The sequence below is a fragment of the Zonotrichia albicollis genome, chromosome 16 (assembly GCF_047830755.1).
Source record: "Zonotrichia albicollis isolate bZonAlb1 chromosome 16, bZonAlb1.hap1, whole genome shotgun sequence".
In the NCBI taxonomy this organism is placed as follows: domain Eukaryota; kingdom Metazoa; phylum Chordata; class Aves; order Passeriformes; family Passerellidae; genus Zonotrichia; species Zonotrichia albicollis.
The window spans coordinates 8,466,982-8,488,322 of NC_133834.1; the positions used below are offsets into that span (position 1 = coordinate 8,466,982).

General features: G+C 44.0%; 1 protein-coding gene across 4 annotated transcripts in view; it reads right to left on the minus strand.

Annotated features, from left to right (window-relative positions):
- The window catches only part of XYLT1 (xylosyltransferase 1), a 174,884-nt gene extending 153,721 nt beyond the window's left edge, over positions 1 to 21,163 (minus strand). The window contains exon 1 of one of the 4 annotated variants that reach the window (XM_026793830.2): positions 20,658 to 21,163. In XM_026793830.2, the coding sequence (XP_026649631.2) occupies positions 20,658 to 20,879 (222 nt within the window). In that variant the 5' untranslated portion in view covers positions 20,880 to 21,163. The remainder of the gene's footprint in view (positions 1 to 20,657) is intronic. The other 3 variants (XM_014267495.3, XM_014267493.3, XM_005487720.4) reach the window with 3 other exon arrangements.
- Between the last annotated feature and the right edge of the window lie 178 nt (positions 21,164 to 21,341).

Genomic DNA, 21,341 nt, shown 5'->3' on the forward strand with positions numbered 1-21,341 from the left:
AACCAGAAGCACATTCTCCTCTCTGGGTTTGTTTGCTTTGCCTTTTTCACAATGCAGAGCATCGTTACATGTGACACAAAAGCCCCTGGATAACCCCACTGGGAGTGGGGGCCTCTCTATGCTGAACATACAGCAAAATAACATTTCTGCTTCAAAGAAAACTTACCAGATCCAAAGAGACAAAAGACTCAATCCAGAAAGAAAATGAGGCACAGAGGCCAGCAAAGGCCACAAAAAAAGGTCAGCAAGAATAAAACTTGCAAGTTCTGTCCCGCTGTATGCAGTGCTACCCCTGCAGAGTCAAGAGGGCTCCCAGCACGGCCTGATCCTTTCTCCCAGTCCCAGTAATAAACTGCAACACCCTCTGAAGTCAGGAGGAGACACAGGACAATGAGGGAAGCTACTCCTGCACTGTGCAGAACAAAAGTCACCCCTATAGGGGCTGCCTCACAAGGCTTAAGTGCAGAGTTCACTTCTCTACAGGAACCAAGATAAAGATCACTCTATATTTAATTTAACTGAGGTGAAGTTACTGCAGCAGTGCTGGACAGCTTGACTGAGGCCTGAACTGCAACTTCTAACATTATTTGAAATTCTTACTAGAACTCAGAAATGCAACGCTTATTCAATTATCAATGCTTTAGTAATCAAAAAATAATTCAGGCTATGAATTCATTTGAAATTATAAAACTAGAGACTCTTCACATAGCATTAATTTATCCATCTTTGGATGCTTTATCATGAATAGTGATTGGTTCATTATATATTCTTACTCTAAGATACATTTTAAATATGGTTTAAAATTCTAGACTGCATTACCAACTGAATTGTGGCAGCAAGAACTAATTTAAATAGAGAACAAATAATTAATACAGTGATAGTTTCTGAAAAACTGCCAGATGACAAAGAAAACCTAACAAGGTCAGCACCTCACTTGCTATGTCATCTTGTATTTCTCCAAGTTTAATACAGGACTTAATTTGGAGCATGAAATAATACGTTTTTCTAACTATAAACATGTTTTACTTTGAGAGAAGGCTCAGAGGTCATTGCACGTTACATTCTGCTGTCATATCTGTCCTTTCAATTTTTTCATCTAGAAAGATGCCAACAGGCAACTTGAAATAGAGGTGCATAAGAGTTACTTCGTGCATCAGCTCCTGCAAGGCTTTAACAGGCATCACCCCCCATGCAAGGTGGGACCTGTGACAAGTTGTTACCTCAGCTGAGGTTACAAGGTTCTGTTAAATTATGATGACATGCCCTGCCTGCTACTGAGAAGCAACTCACACACACAGGGAAAACACTTCTTCAGATCTCTTTAAAAGCAGAGGAATAAAAGAAAGCCAAGAAAGGAGGATCAGCTATTTACTTGACAAAGAAGTGTTACCAATCTTATTCCAGGATTTAGAACCTCAGAGGAAACTCTCAATAAATGCATTGCAACAATAAAAACAGGTGATTTATTTTGAATATTTATTTCTAATCTTTCAGGCAATGCCCAATCATGGCAGGATGCTGCTCATCACTTTCTCACAACTTTCTCAAGCAGTGTCCTGTCAACAGCTCTGGAATGGAATTGCTCATTACTACTCTGCAGACTCATCATTCCTCACCTCTTTATCATCTATTTTGCTGATAACTTCAGCAGACCAGCAAGAGCTCATTTTCCTTTGCAGAAACTGAAGCTTTTATGCTCCAAACTCCTGATGATACAAACAAACACTTGGGGGAAACTCACAGAAACTGGCAAAAGATGGGCAGGATCCCACTACAACCTCTATAACCAAGGAGACTGCAAATAAATAAAAGATAACGCACCTTTATGCTGTTAGAAAGGTCACCAGATTATCAGCATTTGTTTTAGATTAGAGACAGACTACTTCCCTTTCCAAATCTTTATTCTGCTTTCTCTTCCAGCTATCAAAGAAAAAAATCGTGCCAGTTATTTTTGTCATGGAGTGAACATGAAACAAAACTTAGCAGTTTTTGTTATAAATACCACAGACAAAAGTTTCAAAAAGGAAAAATTACAAAAGTAGCAGGCAGGTATCACTTCACAACTAATAGTAGAAAAATTTAAAGTTCCTTTAAAAAAAAACTGAAGGCTTTACATAGCTTTAACCTGAAATCAAATGTGACAAGAGCTGTTGGATGTGCTACAAGAGACTAATAACAACAATTTTGTTAAGAATAAAAAGCTGGTTTGTCACAGCAGCACAACTCCGTGCACAGCCTACATCTCCAAACACCTGAGCTGTGTATGAATACAAATTTCATCTTGTTATTTGTTGAAGTTCTCTTTCCTCAAGATTCACTCTCCACAGATCCTTGTCTTCCTCTAAGCAACAAAACAATGCTCACTGGGAATCTAAAGCTGCTTCATGCAGCATCAAAGTCCGACATCAATCTTTTATTGCAGTAGCTGGGATGGGCTGACACCCTACTGCCTTTCAGGGAGAGCATTCACCCTTTGATCTCCAGCTTCACATAGCAAAAAATCTCCTCCACCATAGAGATATGCATATATATGTACATAAACATATCAATGTACACATATATGTTCATATATATATTTAAGTAAGGGTGGTTGATTTGTCAACAAATGTTGCACAGGGGAGCATTTATTCTAAGAGATTTGTTTATACCATAATTGAGACAAGTGTGTTTCATAAGCAGGGAGAAAATCCATAAGTGCTTTGCATTGGCATACGAAGCCTGAACATCAGCTCAGGACATTGGTGCCTGTGCCACAGTATAAATGTCACAGCACACTGCACTGCCTCAGCTGAGGGCACAGCTTGCTTTGCCTCTTTGGTGATGTGAACTAAAGCTGAATTTGATTTTTTGAGTAAGAAATGTTAAAGGAAACATCAACCTGAGCTTAGAGAACGAAATGTCAACTTGGTGAAAAGCTGCAGGTGACTTTGACTGCAGTCAGTCACTACCAATCACTGCTGAATATTTCAGGTCTTACAGCTCTGCCAGGACTTTATAACTCAAAGGACAACAAGCCTTAAGGTAAATCTTAACTCCTTCAAAGTAATAGGTTGGACTTGATGATTTCAAAGGTCTTTTCCAACCTAGTTAATTCTGGTGGAAAAATTCCCAATCACAACTTCAGAGGAGTTGAGAATTCACTACCTGTTCAATGCTACATATTAAAGGATAATGGACATTGCCATTTTATTTTAACTCATAAGAGATCTTGAAAAGATAGAAACCAGAAATATCAAGCACAGTGTCCTTGAGCCCAGCTAACAGAACCATTAGCACACACAAAGCTCCAGCACAGTGATGTGGATGAATCACACACAAATCTATCAAGAACAGCTCACCTTCAGCCTGAGCTGCACTGCCTGTCTGCCCTTTGGTATTCCAACACCCCACAAGCACAGACATGTCCTGCTAAGGCCAGGACATTACCCTGTGACACCTGCACCAACTTCCAGTTCCCCTAGAGATTCTAGTCTTCATTTAAGAGACCTCAAAATTAGAAAATTCACAAATTTCCTAAGAAATTCCTTCCACATTTAATTGCTTTTATTGTTGATACAGTTTATAGTATTTCAAACACTGTTTGCAACCTTCCCATTACAGCACACCATGTTATGGCATCATTGCAGGGCACAAACTGCAGTGCTCTTTGAGAAGATGTTGACAACTCCTCATCCATATTATTCAATATCTGAAAGGACTGCGAGATCATATCAAACATGAAGCACTTGCCAGGGTCCCTTGCTGCACAAATAAAAGTTACATATCAGAAATACATTTCCAGAGGCATTATGCTAAGCACCAGCTACAAAGACACTCTACAGAGTATGCAAGTGCACAATGTGAATTTCTACAACCACTTTCTTTTGCTATTGATCAAAGTTGGTCTATCTCAGCAAAAAGGTGACAAAACAGCTACTCAAATGCTCAGAAACGATAAATTATCTTTGTTCAGAAAAGGAATGGAAGAACAGAAGTAGAGATATACATCAGTGAGAATAAAAATGAAATGGATAACAGGAAAATCTGATCTTTAGAAAGAAGAAAGGTGCGAGCAAAGAGGAGCACAGATGGACATGAAAGCAAATTTCCATGGCGTGCTAAGGGAGAATCCAAACAGAGAGTTCATCTGTGCCCCAGAATTGTTCTGCAGGTGAATCAGCCACATGGTGTGGGCTGAGGGGTGGCTGAAGGTGCAGGGACAGAACAGGAGCTGAGTTCCCATGGGACACTGTTAGCCTGGACCAACAGCAACTGCAGCTCAGCCTGCTGGGGAATGAACCAGTCAGCTTTCAACAACCAGGGATTTGGGGACGAGCACAGTAACCAGCAAGTCATGAGTTAGTAGCATAGTAACAGAAATCAGCTGCTCTAAAATAATTTAATCCTACACAAGTTGTTTGGAACTTCTCATGAGCTAAGTGACTAAAGTTACCTTCCAGTAGCAACTGATACCTCTAAAAATCCATGAAAAGCATAGTCTGAAATCATTATTAAAACACAAGACCTCTCAAACACATGCCAAGTGTTTCTTTTGTATTTTTTTAACATAACAGCAGGTCCTGCAGCAACAGACAGAGCCTAAGTGGTGAGATTGCTCAAGCTTGCTCTAAAGCCTTAACACACTCCTGCTCTCCTCTGCAAACCCTGACCTTGTCTGTAGGCAAACTGTGAGAGCTGTGTAAGATCAGGGCATCCTGCAGGCACCCGCTGCTCCCAGGGCACATCCGCTGCTGTGCCACAGCTCCAGATCTGGACATTGTTTCTGGCTTCTTCTTCACGGCTACATCATCAAACTCGGTTCTATAAGCCTGAAGATCTAACTCCCACAAAAAATTGTCAAAACAAGGAAATAATTAAAAATAAAAAAGCAGGGAGGCAACTTGACCAGAGTAATAGCAAAGAGTTGCTTTGTCACAACATACAGCCTGGAACCGACTCACAATTACTCCTTTTTCATCAGGTGGAGAAAGTTTCTTACAAAATTGTTGAAACCAGCATAACCAGAGTTTAGCCAGAATTAAAACAGCTGTGAATGATTTCTGTGCTGTTTTTGATTCTGGTTTTGCTCAACCATGAGCCACATAGCTGCCCCCCAGGATGGCAGGCAAATGTCTGTTCATGTGCTCATTCCTCCAAGGATGAGACTTGACCTCAGCATATTGCAGTACCCTCACAGCACTTCCATGAGGGAAGAAATGAGCTTTTGGCTAATTTCAATACATCTGGGTAATTTATTAAGTGGTTATTAAATTGTTAACACAAAAGGTATTGCTCAGCAAGCCTCTTCAACTTCACAGGAAGTTTCCTTGGGTAGGACTGAATTGTTTGGTCCATAGATTGCTGCACACAGAAATTGCAGCTGAGCAATGCCTTGAGTAGTGTCTTCTTATGAACTGTATCACCAGCAAGGAAACATCTGTGTTCATTTTGTTTATCCAGCAAGCTTTGGAGCATTAGAGATAATAGAAAAGCTTCTTCTCAAGGACTTATGCTCACAGTCAGCAGCTGGAAGGCCAAAAGTTTGGGGGTTTGCTGGGGTTTTTACCCCTTCATACACACACTAAAGGAGATTGGTAATCTTAAAAGAAATATCATGTTTGCAACTAGGTGTGTTCAGAAGATGCTCTTATTTATGTTGATACATGCAAACCAAATGACTTCATAAATATCTGTGTTAAATCCTGAAAAAAATGTACAGAACTGAAGCAGCATAAGCTGCTTCCTCTACTGGCAAGTGAGCACTGAGCTGTGGGAAATGTTACCTTTCACTGACTTCCTCCAGGCTGAGACAGGTTTGGGGCCACAGATGTGTGCAGCTCACAGAAAAATGATCCTGATTACTGATGTAGAGAAAAAAGATAAAATAAGCTCCCTGCACCAACTGCTCCAAAACAGAACCAGCTGCTGCAAAGTGAGCCAGCCACAACCCCAGCCTGCAGCACTGGTAACAGAATCTAACCATCACTGTCCACACCTGGACCACCCATCCCACCAAACCAGGGTCTATCAGACAGCTGAAGTAGAAGGGCTCTTCTCTTGGGGCAGGAAAGGTGCCTGCACAACCCACCTGGGCACCTCGAGGGCTGGCAACTGGGTCTTAACTGACAGGTTCAGGTTGGGCTCAAACAAATTCAAGACTCTGAAACCAGAGAAAAGAGCTCACCTACTTCTGGGAATCCTGCACAAGGTGATACCAGCACATGACTTACACTCAGAAGCTGAAGGCAATAGTCACTTTTTGCACTGGAATTGGAATAAAGAATCTGTCACAGCAAAGTACATTTGTGCCATCTCCTTAGTCACAGCAATCCCCAACAGATACTGTGGCAAAAACGCCATCTCATGCTTTTCTTCAAATGCACCTTCCCTCCTGGATTCCTCAGTGAGTCACTTCCCAAGCCATGAATGCCCTTTACACCTTCCAGCTCCTTTGGGTGACTGCTCTATGCAGGACAGGCACCCTGCCACTAAAACAACCCCAAACAACAAACAGACAGGGATGTGTGGCAAACCTCACTGAGAGCAGCTTCAGGCCCTGTGTTTGCTGCCTGCCAGGCACTGGCACACACCAGCCTGGTCCCTGTGCAGGGACTGAGTGCTTCTGCAGGGCTGGGAAGCAGAGACAGCCAGGCTGTGTTTGCCTCCTCCAGCAGAGGCCACACAAGCAGCACTTGCAGAGCTGGGAGGGGAATCCACATCCACTTGCTGCCACACAGACAGAGCACCTTTCTTCTAGACCCTGAGGCTTTTACTTTTCATCAAAATTCACTTCATAGAAACATGGCATCATTTAGGTTGGAAATGACAGTAAGACCATTGAGCCCAACTGTTAAAAACACCATAAACCAGCATTGGAGCTGACACACTGAACAAGCTGATCTGAATACAAGACAATAACATTAATGTTTGCATAAACATAAACTTCAACATAAATGTTTGCAGTTTCATCTCACACTGGCAGATGTCTGGGCTGATCATCACTTATGTGTAATTTGTATATCTCCTTAGGTGGGGATCAATGTATTTAAATTGAATTCTCACCCAGGTAATCCACTTAAATACAAAGCAGGCATTTTAAACCCATTCAGAAACCCCACCCATGCCTTCAGATCTGGCCCAAGGAAGTCCACCAGTCACACACTGAAGCACATGACCTCTAAAAAGCTGACTGAGAGGATCAGAGCTAAAGCAAAATGCAACAGAGATGGATTCAGCACACCTGGCATCATCATAATATTTCCATAATGCAAAACTCAGTGCAGTCTTCTTGCATGAGCATCCTTAGTAATTCAGCATGGGATTAAATTAACTTTCCACAGTTTTCACTGAGACCAAACAAGGCCAGCAGAATATGAAGAGCGCTTTTAAAAAAAATCCTGAATTTCAAGTTTTTGCACTCATAAAACCACTAGAAATGGAGAGTGATTGTTAAATAATTCCACCACTGCCAAGAGAAATATGCAGGAACTCAAGCTGTAACCACCCAGCACCACCAATCTCTATCACAGGTAATTCCATTCAGAACATAGAATAGAAAATAGCATTATACACCAGTTTTACAGAACCAATATTTATAAAACACACTTAAAGAAGTATTACTATAAAATACTTTTTTCCTAGTATCCTGGAACACTTTAGGACAACAGAACAATCTTTATTTGAAGACCCTTTGCACTTTAACAATTTCAATGAAAATACAAAGGCTGTATAAAAAACCCACCCTAACATAAGGATATTCAAAGACTATTCTTGACTGATTTTATATCCACATCTGCACTCCCATGTCCTAATGAAGGCACCATGGCTCTGAAGAACCACAGGTTATTCTCAGTGTGTTGTTTTGCTTGAGCTCTTACACATCTGCATCTCCATCCTATAGCAAACAGCTGAGAACACTGAAAAAGGTGGAATTTAGCTGACAAGGGTGTCTCAATATCAGTCCTGTACAAAAATCTCCCATACACCATTCTTACACAGGATAACGATCAAAGGAAAAACCAACCCTAAATGTGAAGATTTTCTAAAAGAATCTGCTACTGAAACAGCATGAACTTGATGAAATGATGACTTGCCACATCCTAGACTTGTTTAAACTGCATGCTGCAAGGCAAAATCTTTCTAAGCAACATTCAGTCTGGAAAATTCTAGCCTGAGCAACTCTTGCTTATATTTGACCACAAATATTTGACCACTATGGAATACAGGTATGCACGCCTGCCTCTGTTTGCATGAGAGCTGCAAAACCGAGCCTTGAACACGTTTTACTCTAATAAACAGGAAGGGGAGAAACACAGAAACCACCAAACCACCAACTCTCTACTAAAGAGAAGATTGTAACACCTGTGGTATCTCCGTGTTGCTACAAAACTACCATCCCAACCGTAGCAACAGATTTAAACCTTTAAGGATACATTTTGTTCTCTGTAGGCAACGTAAAACAGGAAAATGCTGCAGAAGGGTTTATTTTAAGCCAACAGGAAACAGTATTTCAAACTGGACAACACAAGTTAGGAAGACAGCAATTTACCAATGACAGCAAGCAAGGGGAAAAAAAAAATCCCACACCAATTTATTCAACAGTGAAACAGTATTTCATAATGGAGTTACTATTTACCAAGTGTGGAAGAGAGACCTGAAGCACTTTCCCCACCAGTTACCTTAATCCATTTCCTACCAACACATCCCAGCTGAGCTGCTGAAGTCACTGCCATAGAGCCCAGCTGGAGCAGCCTCTCAGCCACTGACAGCAGCCCCAGAAAAGGAGGGAATTGTTCAAGGACGAGGAGGAAGTGAGTACACGAGGCTGTGCTAAAACTAAGAATAATACACAAACACTTACAGCAAACAAAACACACAACACCCCATTCATTGCCTACCAAAGCCTTGAAAGCACTGAGGTTTAGGTGGCAGAATTTAGAGCAAAGCTGGGCTAGTTCTGGTAACTAAACTGGAATCACACCCCTGAGGCTGAATCCAGGAGAGAATCAAATTCAAGGGCTTCCTTTCACTTATCTCTTCCAGGTGACACCGCTGCACAAGCAGGGAGCACGTGGAGCACAGGGCACGACTGCTGAATACGCTCTGCAAAGTTACACTGGCACTTCAAAAGCAACAAAATGCTCCAGCAATTGCTGAGCTGTCCACATTGTCCAAAAATGGAGATTTTGATGAACCATTTGGCCTGCAAGAGCCTTTTTTCCCTTTCCAGTTATTCATTCATAGGTCCTCAGTATGAGAACAATTATAAATTTACATCAGTGCAACAAGAAAGTGAAAATCCCCTGAAGAACTTAAACTACAGAATAAGCTATTGATAACATTCTGGGAGATCATTGTTCAGACTCATGATGGTGCTAAAATGAACAAACCTCAAACCACTTTGAATAACTGCATCAAATTTGTCTAAAATCTTTTAACTTACATATTTGGTTGCACAATGGCAAACAAACCCTATTAACAATTTACACATAAAATACCTTTAGGTCAAGTTTTGCTGTGTAAAATACATGCTTAAACCCACAGATCCCACAGCATCCATAGAATTAGGGTCCCAAGCTACACAAACCTATCCAAAAGTCCAAATTAACCTGGTTCTTTCTCTGCACCAGTTACCTTTTAAAATGGCTACTTGTTATGAGATTCACTTCTGGAAAACTCCTGTCCTCTGAAAGCACAATAAATGCATTTATATTTGTCCAACTTTTAAACCAGTTGTGCTCTCAGAGGTCCCACGCAGCCTTACAGCTGACCCAGCTTTTTTGTTCTTCACCTCACAGGAGCTTGTGCTGCAGTACAAGCTTCTCCTCCTGCCCATTTCATGTCACATTTCACTGAATCCCTACCCAAGGGGAGCAAGCACCCCTAAACTCACACTCTAGATGCCCACTGCAGCTTCACACAGGGGGACAGGAAAAGGCCAGTGCAATCTGCTTTTCTCAGACATCCAGGGATGAAAAAAATCAACTTCAAAGAAAGCAAAGAGAAAAAAACCCATATTTTTTAACTGGGGGTTGAGGGTTAGGAGCAGAAATCTCTGTTTACACTGTCTGTGAAGTGAGCAGGTTTGAGACCATCTTCTCCTAATAAATACTCATTAATCACTTGCAGCCACTTAGCACAGGAGGTCATGTGGTGGCAGCCTGGGCAGTGTAAATGTTTAATACTGAATTAGATTAGAAAGGCTCAGGACAGTGTCATCACAGCTACAGTGCTACCTGCAAAATCTACCCAACCTTCCTCTGGTTTCAGTATCACTGAGGCCTGACCCAGGCTTTGGGATGGGATGATGTAGTCTTGCTGTGAAGGTGACACACAGCAAACATTACAGAGCTAACTACAGAAAGCCAGATGGCAGTGAGCTTATTGCACCTTTTTACCACTGTGCTGCTGTAAAACACTCTCACCTGTTTGATCACATCTCTGTTATTAGGAACATGAGCACAGGGGGGGATGAGCTGCCTGCAGGACAGACTGCCAGGAACCTCCAGCTCTCTCCTGGGGGACCCACCCAGCACACAGGCACTGCCACGTCCTAACCCTGAACCCACCCAGCACACAGGCACTGCCATGCCCTAACCCTAACCCTGAACCCACGCAGCACACAGGCACTGCCATGCCCTAACCCTGAACCCACCCAGCACACAGGCACTGCCATGTCTTAACCCTAACCCTTAACCCACCCAGCACACAGGCACTGCCATGCCCTAACCCTTAACCCAGCACACAGGCACTGCCATGTCCTAACCCTAACCCAGCCAGCACACAGGCAATGCCATGTCCTAACCCAGCCAGCACACAGGCAATGCCATGTCCTAACCCAGCCAGCACACAGGCACTGCCATGTCCTGCACAGGACATGCAGAAATACACACACAACCATCCCCACCTGTGTGCACACAGCTGAGGAGCAGCACTCAGATGGCTCACAGGAACATTTCATAACCCTCCTCCCCCTGTCCTCTACTCAGTTAGCAGCTCAGTCAGAGCCAGCTACAGCTATAATTATTGTCATAATTATTATTTTAATAAGTATCAATGACTTATCAAAATATTGCACTGAAGACTTTCACGTCTTTTGTTGTAAGACTGCCAAAAAGGCAGCTCATTGCTGAGGTGCTGCTCCATGTACTCTGCTAGCAGGCAGCACCTCCAAGTTTCTATTTCTGCCACTCAGTGACTAAACTCAATTCCAGTGAATGCCAAAACGTAAGCAGTTTGAGGCACAGTAGCTGTGCAAAGTATTATTATTCTCATAGTGCATACACACTAACAGCTTTGTTTACTACATTCACTCCTCCTCTGCTTGTTTCCTTGGTTTTACACACTGTGGGCCAAGTTGTTGAACTTAGGTGCCATAAGGTAGCCACCTGAATTCTTATTTACATATTTAAACAGCTGTCAGGCATCCACAGCAAGTTTTAAGAGCATAAGCTAGCCTGTAAACATCTAAGTCAATACAGTTAGGTGCCAAGATGTATCCCCAGCTAGCCAAATGTGGATCTCTGCAGACAAGATGCTAGTTGTCATGAGATTATTCTTTTCTACAATGCAGGATTAGCTTGATAATAGATTATTTTTTATTTACATGCCTGTTCAAGATGACTCTAACCCAGATCCCTGGTAACACTCCATTTCCACAGAGAACTCCAGTTTACATTTTCATAATTAGCAGATGGCCATTTATTTAGTTAGAGCTCCAGGTATAGAAAAAAAAGTTCCTTAACTAATGACAATTAGCAACTTAAATAACTAATGACAACTACTGGCAATTGTGGGATTCCTCATCATGGGTGTCAGTTGCCACCCCACTGAGCTCACAGGTAGAACACTTAGGACTCTACCTGCCTCTGTGACATGCAGTGGTGCAATTCTAAAGAACCAAAAAATTCCCCTGGAAATGTCATTTTTCAGGTTTGTTGTGCCTCTCCCAAGAAAGGGTCACAGGCTGGATGAAGTTTCAGGGAGCTTGCTTCACTTTAGTCAATACAGCCACGACCTCACACGCTTTTTCTTTGAAAGGAGACACTTCAACTGAACCATGTGTGCTCCTGAAGCAGAAAGAAGGCAATTATAAAGAACAAAGATAACTAGAAACAGGTTGAGTTTTAAGAACAAAATGAGCTACGTCTCAGAAATTCAGACAGCATGAAATCCAAAACTGACCACCACAAAAAGTCAGCAAATAGCATCAGCTTGAAGAAAAATACTCAGATTTCACCAACATAACTGAACCAAAAAGTACATCTGAAGGGCAAGCAAAGGCTGCAGCATGAAGCAGAAATGAGTGCCCATGACTCATTCAACCAAATCCAAGTTAAACTGAAGTTTGCAGTGTCATTCAGCTTTGTAGAATTGTTTTAAATAAGCATCCCACTTACTCTCTAATAATAGAACAGCAACAGAACAGTAGCTTGAAAACAAAATATATGTGGGAAGCATTCACGATCTGACCTCAGAGTCAACCACACACTAGTGTGAAATCCTTTTTAGCTAACTTTTTTAATTAACTGGTATTCATTTATTGGTTTAATTTCATCATAAGGAAAAAAAAGCAGCAAATTATAGACGTGTTATAAATAGTTTGTCCCTTGGAGGAATTCTCTAATCATCTCTAAAAATAAGAAGTCATATGATTTCAGTGTCCTGTGCTGACCCTTTCAGTACTCAGCAAGGTTACACTGTATATATGTTTAGGTAATGCTACATGTTGCTCAATTTTTATATCCAGACAGTTAGAAAAGCCTGGTCTCTTCACTTCTGGAGCACACTCACACTCCGTAAAGCACTCAGTCCTGGATTCGTGGTAAAGCTTGGGAATTACTCCATAGGAAGCACAGGTCCACAAGGCATGAAAACCATTTTGTGCTTCCAAGTGAAGCCTGGAAATACCCTTTACTTGCCCAAAACTAGCTGGGCAGCCAATTTATAATACTGGCCTCTTGCTGTGTTCTTTCTTGATCCATCCATGCTAATCAATCCTTCACCCCTAGGCTGTATAGTGCCAATCACAGAGCAATTCTGAGCAGGAGTCACTGAAGCAGGGTTTGTGGAAGGCCTGTGCTGAACAGGTCCCTGATGGCAATACTGAAAAGTTCCATTTGTGCCTCTGGTTAGCTGCTAGCAGCTCTAACTTGCTATTCAGCCTGTAAACTCTTCAAGACAGGGACCTTTCCTCACATGTGTCTGTGAAGCTTCTAGTGCCCAGATGGTGCCATACAAATGAATAATAATTATATTTTCATGTAAGACCATTATTGTGCATAATGTAAATTACTTTCACTGATCCAAGAGGAAATAATTTTCTCATTTTGAAATGAAAAGAGAGAGTAAAAATAATGATTACTTGTTTGATGCTCTCATTATAACAATAATTACATTTGTGGGTCCAGAATCCCCAGCTGGTCTGTACTGACTTTAATGGAGTTATACCAATGCAGGGCAGCTGAAAAGCTCCTGGTCCTTGCTGGAGACCTCAACTGCTCCACAAGAACAGATCACTCCAAACCCACACTGCTTCCATGAAGAATGGGATGTTAATTAAGCATCAAGCCCACTTAGCAGACTGGGGAAGACAAACACCAGACCTGGCATCTGGAGAAATGGATTCCTACATGCATGGCAGGTACCTGAGCATCACTGCCATGCCCTGCCTTGCTGGCACAGAGGAGGAGGCTTCTGCATGGATGCACACCTCAAGTGAGCTGCATTGCCTTCTGGAGACACTCAACCCTGCTCATGAGAAGGCCTCAGACCCCACATGTCTGTGAGATTCAACCCAAGCCTAAAAAGGAAACACCCGAACACCCACAAAAGGAAACAGCCCTAATCAGCAGCACCAAGTGTGAAAGGGAAGAATAAAGTTGTGACCTGCTAGGGCTTGGCTCCTCTGGAGGAAAGAGATAAAAACCACAATTATCAGACCAAAGAGGACTAGTCTGGAGTACCAATAAGTGAAAAACCCAAAACTACCTGTCACCTCAGCTATGTGGCCCTAAACCCTTTGGTAAAGATGCCAAGAGGTTACTGATGAGAATAAGCAACAAGACTTCAACTTCCCCTTGTCCCACAGAGCCATCGCCCATTTAACATGTGCTCTCTGGAACAGCATCAAAGGCCAACCATTACTTAAAATAAAATGAAGAACTGTGGTTCCAAGTCTAAAACTCAGATTCAAACCCTTGGAACTGCTAAGCTTAAACTCCAGTCAGTCATACACACCAGAACCCACGTGCCCTCCAAGTATCCACACAGGGATGCTCCTGCCTCGCCCAAATCAGACATCCCATCAGCCCAAGCCAAAAGAAAAAAATACAGGACATTGTATTCCAATTAAAGAGTCACTGCAAAAGCTTCAGTGAAGTGCCAGGTCTAATTTTAACACTATAAAGAAAAATCAGGAAGCATTTGATTAAAATTAATCCTTGAGGTTATGTAATTTGACTATTGCTACAAATTAAGATCACTTCATGCTTCCATTGTACTCCTGGCCCTTCAGCAAGCACTAATAAGATGCCAAATCACAGATCATGGACCTCTAATGCTGAAAGCAAGAAGAAATATTTTGAAAAATGTTTCTGAATAGAGCCAAAACACATGGCAGGTAATGAGGGCCTTTTACACCAAAATGTACCCATTTTGCAATAGCTGACATGAAGTAAATGGGATTTGTACATCCCCTGTACAACAGCTGGTCTTCTCTTGCTAAAAAATTCAAATGCTTCTATTTCAAAGGGAACACCTGCAAAATCCCATCACACATTAAGGAATATAAACACAACACAAAAAAAATACGCCAGTGGCCTGGAAAAGGCTTCGGATCCATCTCATGTAACACATTCCTGCAGAGAAGATGCTTAACAAGATAACTGCTACAGGAGCCCAATAGCCTAATCTGGCTCTAACACTCCCCTTAAATGATGCATACATTACTTCTCTTGCTGCAAAGATTTGTTTGTTTTATTAATGCATGCCTTGTTAAGTGCGAAGACTTTGCAAAAATGATTATGCACCTTCCAGCTGCAGATGAATTGTCTCCCCCCTTTGCCATTACTAAATGATGAGTTGTCTCCATTCTCCTTCTCAATTGTTATTAAAGCCATATTACAGCATGATTAAGCGCTTGATATTAAGTAAAACTGTATTTAACAGTCAAGCCAGTACTATGGACCCATTCTCTAAGAAATATATCATTTTTGGTCACATAATAGCTTGATGCTATTCATTTTATTCACAATGCAAAGTACCTTAAACTCAGCAGTTTTACTGAGCCTGGTGTACTAAAGTGAGACTCAGTTTCCAGAGATTGATTCATTCTGGACTGAAGTTTAACACACAAATTATTAGCTCACATTAAGCTTCTTCAAACTTCTCAGGTCTGGAAATTTTTCTGAAAACCAGTTTTTCCCTCATTTCCCATGTTCAGATTAAGTTACTGATCCCACAGGTCTACATCAAGATACTTAGAGTAGAATATATTTACATAGGTACAATCTGATTGTGTCTACATACATAGAACCTATATATTCACTGATTGAAACAAAAAGGATAAACCAGTGGTGGGATAGTGTTATCTTATTACAAAAGTTCCATACCTTCTTGGTGATTTCTCATGGACAGCTCCTCACAGCACTGACACCTTCTTCTTCACAGCCCGGCCAACAAACTCCAACTCTCCTCACCCAGCTCACCCACTCTTTTATAGCACTCATCCTCATTGGACACAGCTGTGCCCTGTTAAGGGCAGGCCTGGTCCTAATTGTTGGTAGTTAGCACAGCTGCAACTCTTCAGAGGTGATATTACCTGCTGCACTATCTTTAGTTTCTTACATTCTATCCCCCCCACAGGATAGTTCCTTTTGAAAACTCATTTGTTTTATGGAGCTCAACAGCTTATTTGACACTTAAGTGCAGCTCTGCAGAGTGAACTGCCAGGGACTACAGTGGCTCTTCCAGCAGTAGCCCCGTTCCTCACTCATGGCAGAGGCTCCCTCCTTCAAGGCACAGCTGCTGCCACCCCTGTGCAAAGCTGAGCTTTAGCACTGGTGCTGCACTGAAAGCTGTGCTCCATCCAGAAACTCACTGGTCCTGTACCTCCCACACGGATGCTCAGCACAGGGAAGGTCCAGGCTGTGTGTTTGTTTCTGGCAAAACAGTGCTGGGAATACACCTGCACAATCTAAACATTCCAGGGGCAAACACACTTCAAAAGAAAACTCTCATCTCCAAACCTGAAAGAATCTCAAGTTTTTATGTGATGCACAAGGTGAATCTGCCCTGGTCTTACTCTAGGAAAAGGCTGGGGGAAATAATTGATGGATGAACCTTAGAGAAAGTGGAATAAAGTAGAGAAAGTGGAGTAAACCCCTCCTGGGTTTTCTTTCCTGTAAGATTCCCATGGTGTTTTCCAGCATTAGAGTTGCTGCTGCTTTGCTTCTAGCTACAACAACTGATCCCAGTTTTTATAACCCTTAGCATGGAGCAGAGCAGCTCCTGGATGCGTTTCCTAGCTCCAGTAGCCAACAGGGATTACAGAGTTTAGGCACACGTTGTAATTTACTTTTTGCTTCTTGCATCTTTAACCTGGTGGAGCTCAGCATGAATCACCAGGAGGTGACAAGGAAGGAAAAAGCAGGAAAACACAGGCTTGAGCACATTCTTCTGATCAACCCATGGAGCACCCAGCCTCACTCTCCACTCTGCCAGGAGAAGGAGAAATACCACATTTCCTACTACAGATATGAAATGAAGGAGAGGCACTGGTGATCCTCAGGACTGTCATCCCTGGCATAACTTTTTCTTGGAATTAAAACTGCTCACTGACCCCAAACACACTTTCTTTTCATTCTACAGCTCTCAACATTTTGAGCTATCGATATGTTTGGCTCCTTTGGCAGCTTCATGCTGAAAGAAACACACCATTGCTTTAAAAGAACACACAAAATTTCAGACTGAAGAAATGCTTTGATCCCACACCAGCAGGCAAGAGCTGTATTTCACAGAACTGACAGTAAGAGTGCCCTGGCATTTCTGCTTTATGGCCAAACAGTCAGCAGTGCAAAGCCAAGGCTAGCAGGAGGCACAAAGGAGCAGCACGTACCCACAGACAGTGCCTTCAACCCCCAGTTCTGAGGCAGGGGCCACAGCTGGGCAGCACAAGTGCATCCCTGTGATGCTCAACAGCCTGTCAGTGCAACATCACAGCAGCAGATGCTCCGCTGTCACATCCCTCTCATCCTCAGCAGCCCCAAAGCAGAGATTTGCATCCCATTTTCTGCCTTTGGGCTCCCAACACACACCATCCACCAGCCCTTTCCACCATCAGCAGGCTGCACTAAGGAAATCCAAGGCTGAGCAGCATGCTTACAGTGTTTTCACAAGAAGCTGTTGCACGCTTTCCAAAGATAAAGACCCTCCCATAAAAATCAACCCATTCTCAGAAGGGAGCTTAATTCTTCTGTGCTTTTGACACTTGAGTTGTGCCTCATGAATAAAGCTTGAGCAAGGGGTGCAGCTGCCAGAACAGTTGCAAGTACACACTGAAATCCATGCTAACCATACAGCTGATACTTTAGAAGTATCTATAAGCTGATTTAATTAAATATGGAACAACTGCAGGAAACTGCTTATGACTAATGAAAGCTCCAGGTGTAGCTGGTCAGGGGATCTAGCACAGTGAGTGTTTTCAGTTGCAAAATTGCTCAATTCAAAATTGTTTCTTCCTGCCAAGTTGGCAATTCCCATTCAATTACATGCAGGTACAGTGGCAAACCTTTTACTACAGTACAATGTTATTTTATCTACCAAATGATAGTGCTTATTGCACATATCTGACAGCACTTAATAAAAATCTAAATATATGTTAAACACCTGGTTTAAAGGATTATGTTTCTTTTCCCACAGATACAAATTACCAAATCCTCACACTACTTATGTCTAACTCAGCAAAGTAAAATAGGGACCTCCATTTCAGTCTTTGACACAGGACTGAGACAAAACAAGATAAATAAAAGCACTGTAGCCTCATATGGCAACTTTCAGACATAGGTTTGAAAAGCACTGTCTTCTGCCAGGAGTCCAAAATCTGGTTTGCATAACTATTTAGTATAAAGGCTCACATAAGGGTAGTTAACAGGGCAAGTGAAAAAAGTACAAAAACCATGATCAAGTACCACATTACAGATGAACATTTAGCAGCATTTCAAAAACATACCCCTCAAAATGCATTAAAACTCACCATTCCACTCACAGACCAAAGACACAATTAATACTATTAATTGGAAATTAATACTATTTTTGGTTAAAATGCAAGACTGAGAATTCTTTGAAAAATCCTTGGAGGGCCCCTCAGATGCACTTAACCCAAGACATGTGGATATAATGGAACCACTGTATTCACACCAGCCAGCTTCACCAGCTGTTGCAAAACAATTTGACATACACAAACTATGGGAAACTCAGAATGAGAAGGATACTAACTTTGCTTGGATATTACATAAATTGCATTCTAATGTGCAAACAACGCAACAGGAAAAAAATCTTTCTTTGCATAGATGATACACAATTCCGTTTCTCAGAGATTCTCCTTGTGAACCGAGTCAGAAATCACGACCGGTAACATAGGCAAGGCTGGTAACTTCACTGACCAATTTAACACAGGTGGCAAGTTTTTAAGGCAGAAGGCTGCACAAAGACAATTTCCCTATCACTTTTCCACCAAGCACACGTTGCAGTTGATAGATGAATACTTAAGTGTGCGGTTTTGTATTCTGACAAAGTAACTTTAAGGATGGCGGCCCCTTCCCGGTGAGCAGGCTAAGCAAAACCACAAGTACCATAAAGTCATCTTGAAGAAGCCTTGCCAAATCACCTCTACATAAAGTGTTGTTAAGTGCTGCCACTTGCTTTGAGCATTGTTGCCCTTTATTTTTTTAATATCAAAGTCAGACATTGTGGCACAGCCCAGTGTGATCCATACCAGTCATTTAGATAATGAGGAGAAAATAGGTGCACTCAGCATGTGTTTTAAAGCATGTTTTCCATTCAGAACCCCAGTGCTCCATCTTTAGGTCTCTGATCAAAACTGTATGCAAAAGGCATGATTCATAACTGCCAGCATCAAAACACTCACATTCAGTGTCTGCCTGTGGCCAGCACGGAAACAATGAGCTCTCGACCCGAACCCAGCACCCGTTCCAGCGCATCCAGGGCAAGCTGGACACTGTGCCAGGACATTGGTAGGACAATTGCCTAGAGTACATGTTCCAACACAGCCCTGAGCCCACAGCAGAGGATCATATCCTAGAAAGCTAGAAAGTCTGGGGAGCTGGAAGCGGGGCTGAAGCTCCAGGTGCAGCCTGCCCTCTCCCGGCCCCCTGCCTGCCCAGGTAACAGCGTCTGCCAACCTTGGCAACCCACAGTGGAGAGATCAGGAAGGAAAAGCTGGACAAGACTGAGATGAAAGCATAAATGACTTGATTGATTAATGGACAGGAAAAGAGGCAGAGGGCAAGGTGATAGAGGAAAAATAGCGGAGCTTAAATAGCTACATTTATGAACACAGCAAATACCAAGATAAGATTATGTGTAGAAACAAAAACTGAATTCAGTAAACTAGAATTTTTAACTTTCACATCTAGAAAGCAGAGCAGGATCAGCACTCAGTGGATGGGTACGTACTACAAGACGTCCCAAACATTAGTGATGGAGTACTCGTGTGCTGGGAGCTCAGCTCTTTGCAGCCTTTTCAGGCCAAACCACTCACTGCAATTTACAATGGTAAATCACCTCTGTGCCCCAAGTTCCTGCTTTCTCTCTCAAGGATGTAAACAAAAATAGAGAAACCGACAAAACTAAACATGCACTTCCAGAGGCATCACGTACTTAATGTAAGCCTACTGCTGAAAGAATAAAATGAAAACCGAAGGAAGCTTCTCCTGAGCTGGAGAATAATGGTACTGGTGTTACATCTCTGAGGTTTGCAAGAACATTGTTAATTTGCTTTTTCACATGCCTAATAGAAAATTCAAAAATAGAAAATTCAAAAATAGAAAACTCAACTGGCAATAGAGCCAGATTTGCAACCCCCTCTGGTTTCAGGCCTGAGACATTTGAATGAAAACCGGAGAGTTTGCAAAAGAATGAGATAAAAGACAAGGTCCTCATCCTGTGTGGGCACAGTTTCGGTGTCCCTGAGTTGCCAGCGGTTAATAAAATGATTGCGTTACATTTCACTGCCCGCCACCTCCCGGGCCTGTTAGAGCTCTGCCATAAAGAATAGCCCCTGTGCGCTTTTCCGTGTGGAAAAAGCAAAGTAGCACTGTAACAAACCCCCAGGACGGTGTGGGGCAGGCGGCTCTCCCGCGAACTTCGGGGATGCTGGGATGCCCGCGGCAGGCAGCGCGGGCAATGGGACGAGAGATGCCGCTCCCGGGGAAGGGAGAGGATCCCACGGATGCATTTTCCGCCTCTGCCCCGCGGCCCCCCGGGCGCTGCCCCGGGCCAGGGCAGGACCGGCCCCGCACCGCGGCACCTGCGGGAGGCGCCCACGCGGGAGCGGGAACGCGAGCCCCGGGGCGGCTGCCCCGAGTTGCCCGCGCCGCAGCCCCGGCAGAAGTGCCGCCAGACGCCGAGAGACACCGCCGCTCCCGCTCCCCGCCTACCAGCGCCTTGCCGTGCGGGGCGGCGGGTCCGCGCCGCTGCGGCTGCCCGCGCTGCTCTCCGCCGCGGTCTCGCTTCTCGCGGCCGCCGCGCTGCTCCTCGCCGGCGTCGAGGGAGGAGAAATTCCAGACGAGGAGGGTCTGCAGGAGCAGCACGGTGAGCGCCGCCACCAGCGCCGAGCGGGAGCGCCGCGCCAGCCGCCGGGCGCACGGAGCCGCCACCATCTTCGCTGCTGCTGCCGCCGCCACGCTCCCGAGAGCCGCCGCATCCGCCGCGGCACCGAGTTTTCAGCCGGGCAGAGCCAGACGTCAGCAGGAGGAGGGCGGAGGTGGGGAAGGAGGGAGGGGGGAAGGAGGAGGAGGTGTTCGCGGCGCGTGGGGATGGGGGAAGCCGGCGGGGAGCCCTGGCGGCGCGGCAGCCCGCGGCCGGGCCGGCCCGGGGCCAGGGGTGGGGTTGGCGGAGGAAGAGGAAGGAGGAGGAGGGTGGGCTGGAGGCGGAGGAGGAGCGGTGCGGGGGCTCGGCGGGCCCGGCGCTGCGTGAGGGGAAGGGGCCGGGGCGGGGCGGTGGCGGCTCCCGGCGGGCGGGCGGGCGGGAGGGAGGGAGGGGGCGGCCGGCGGCGGGCGGGCGGTGACTGCCATCTTCTGAGGGAGCGCGGCCTCACCGCGCCGGGCCGCGGCACCTGGCGG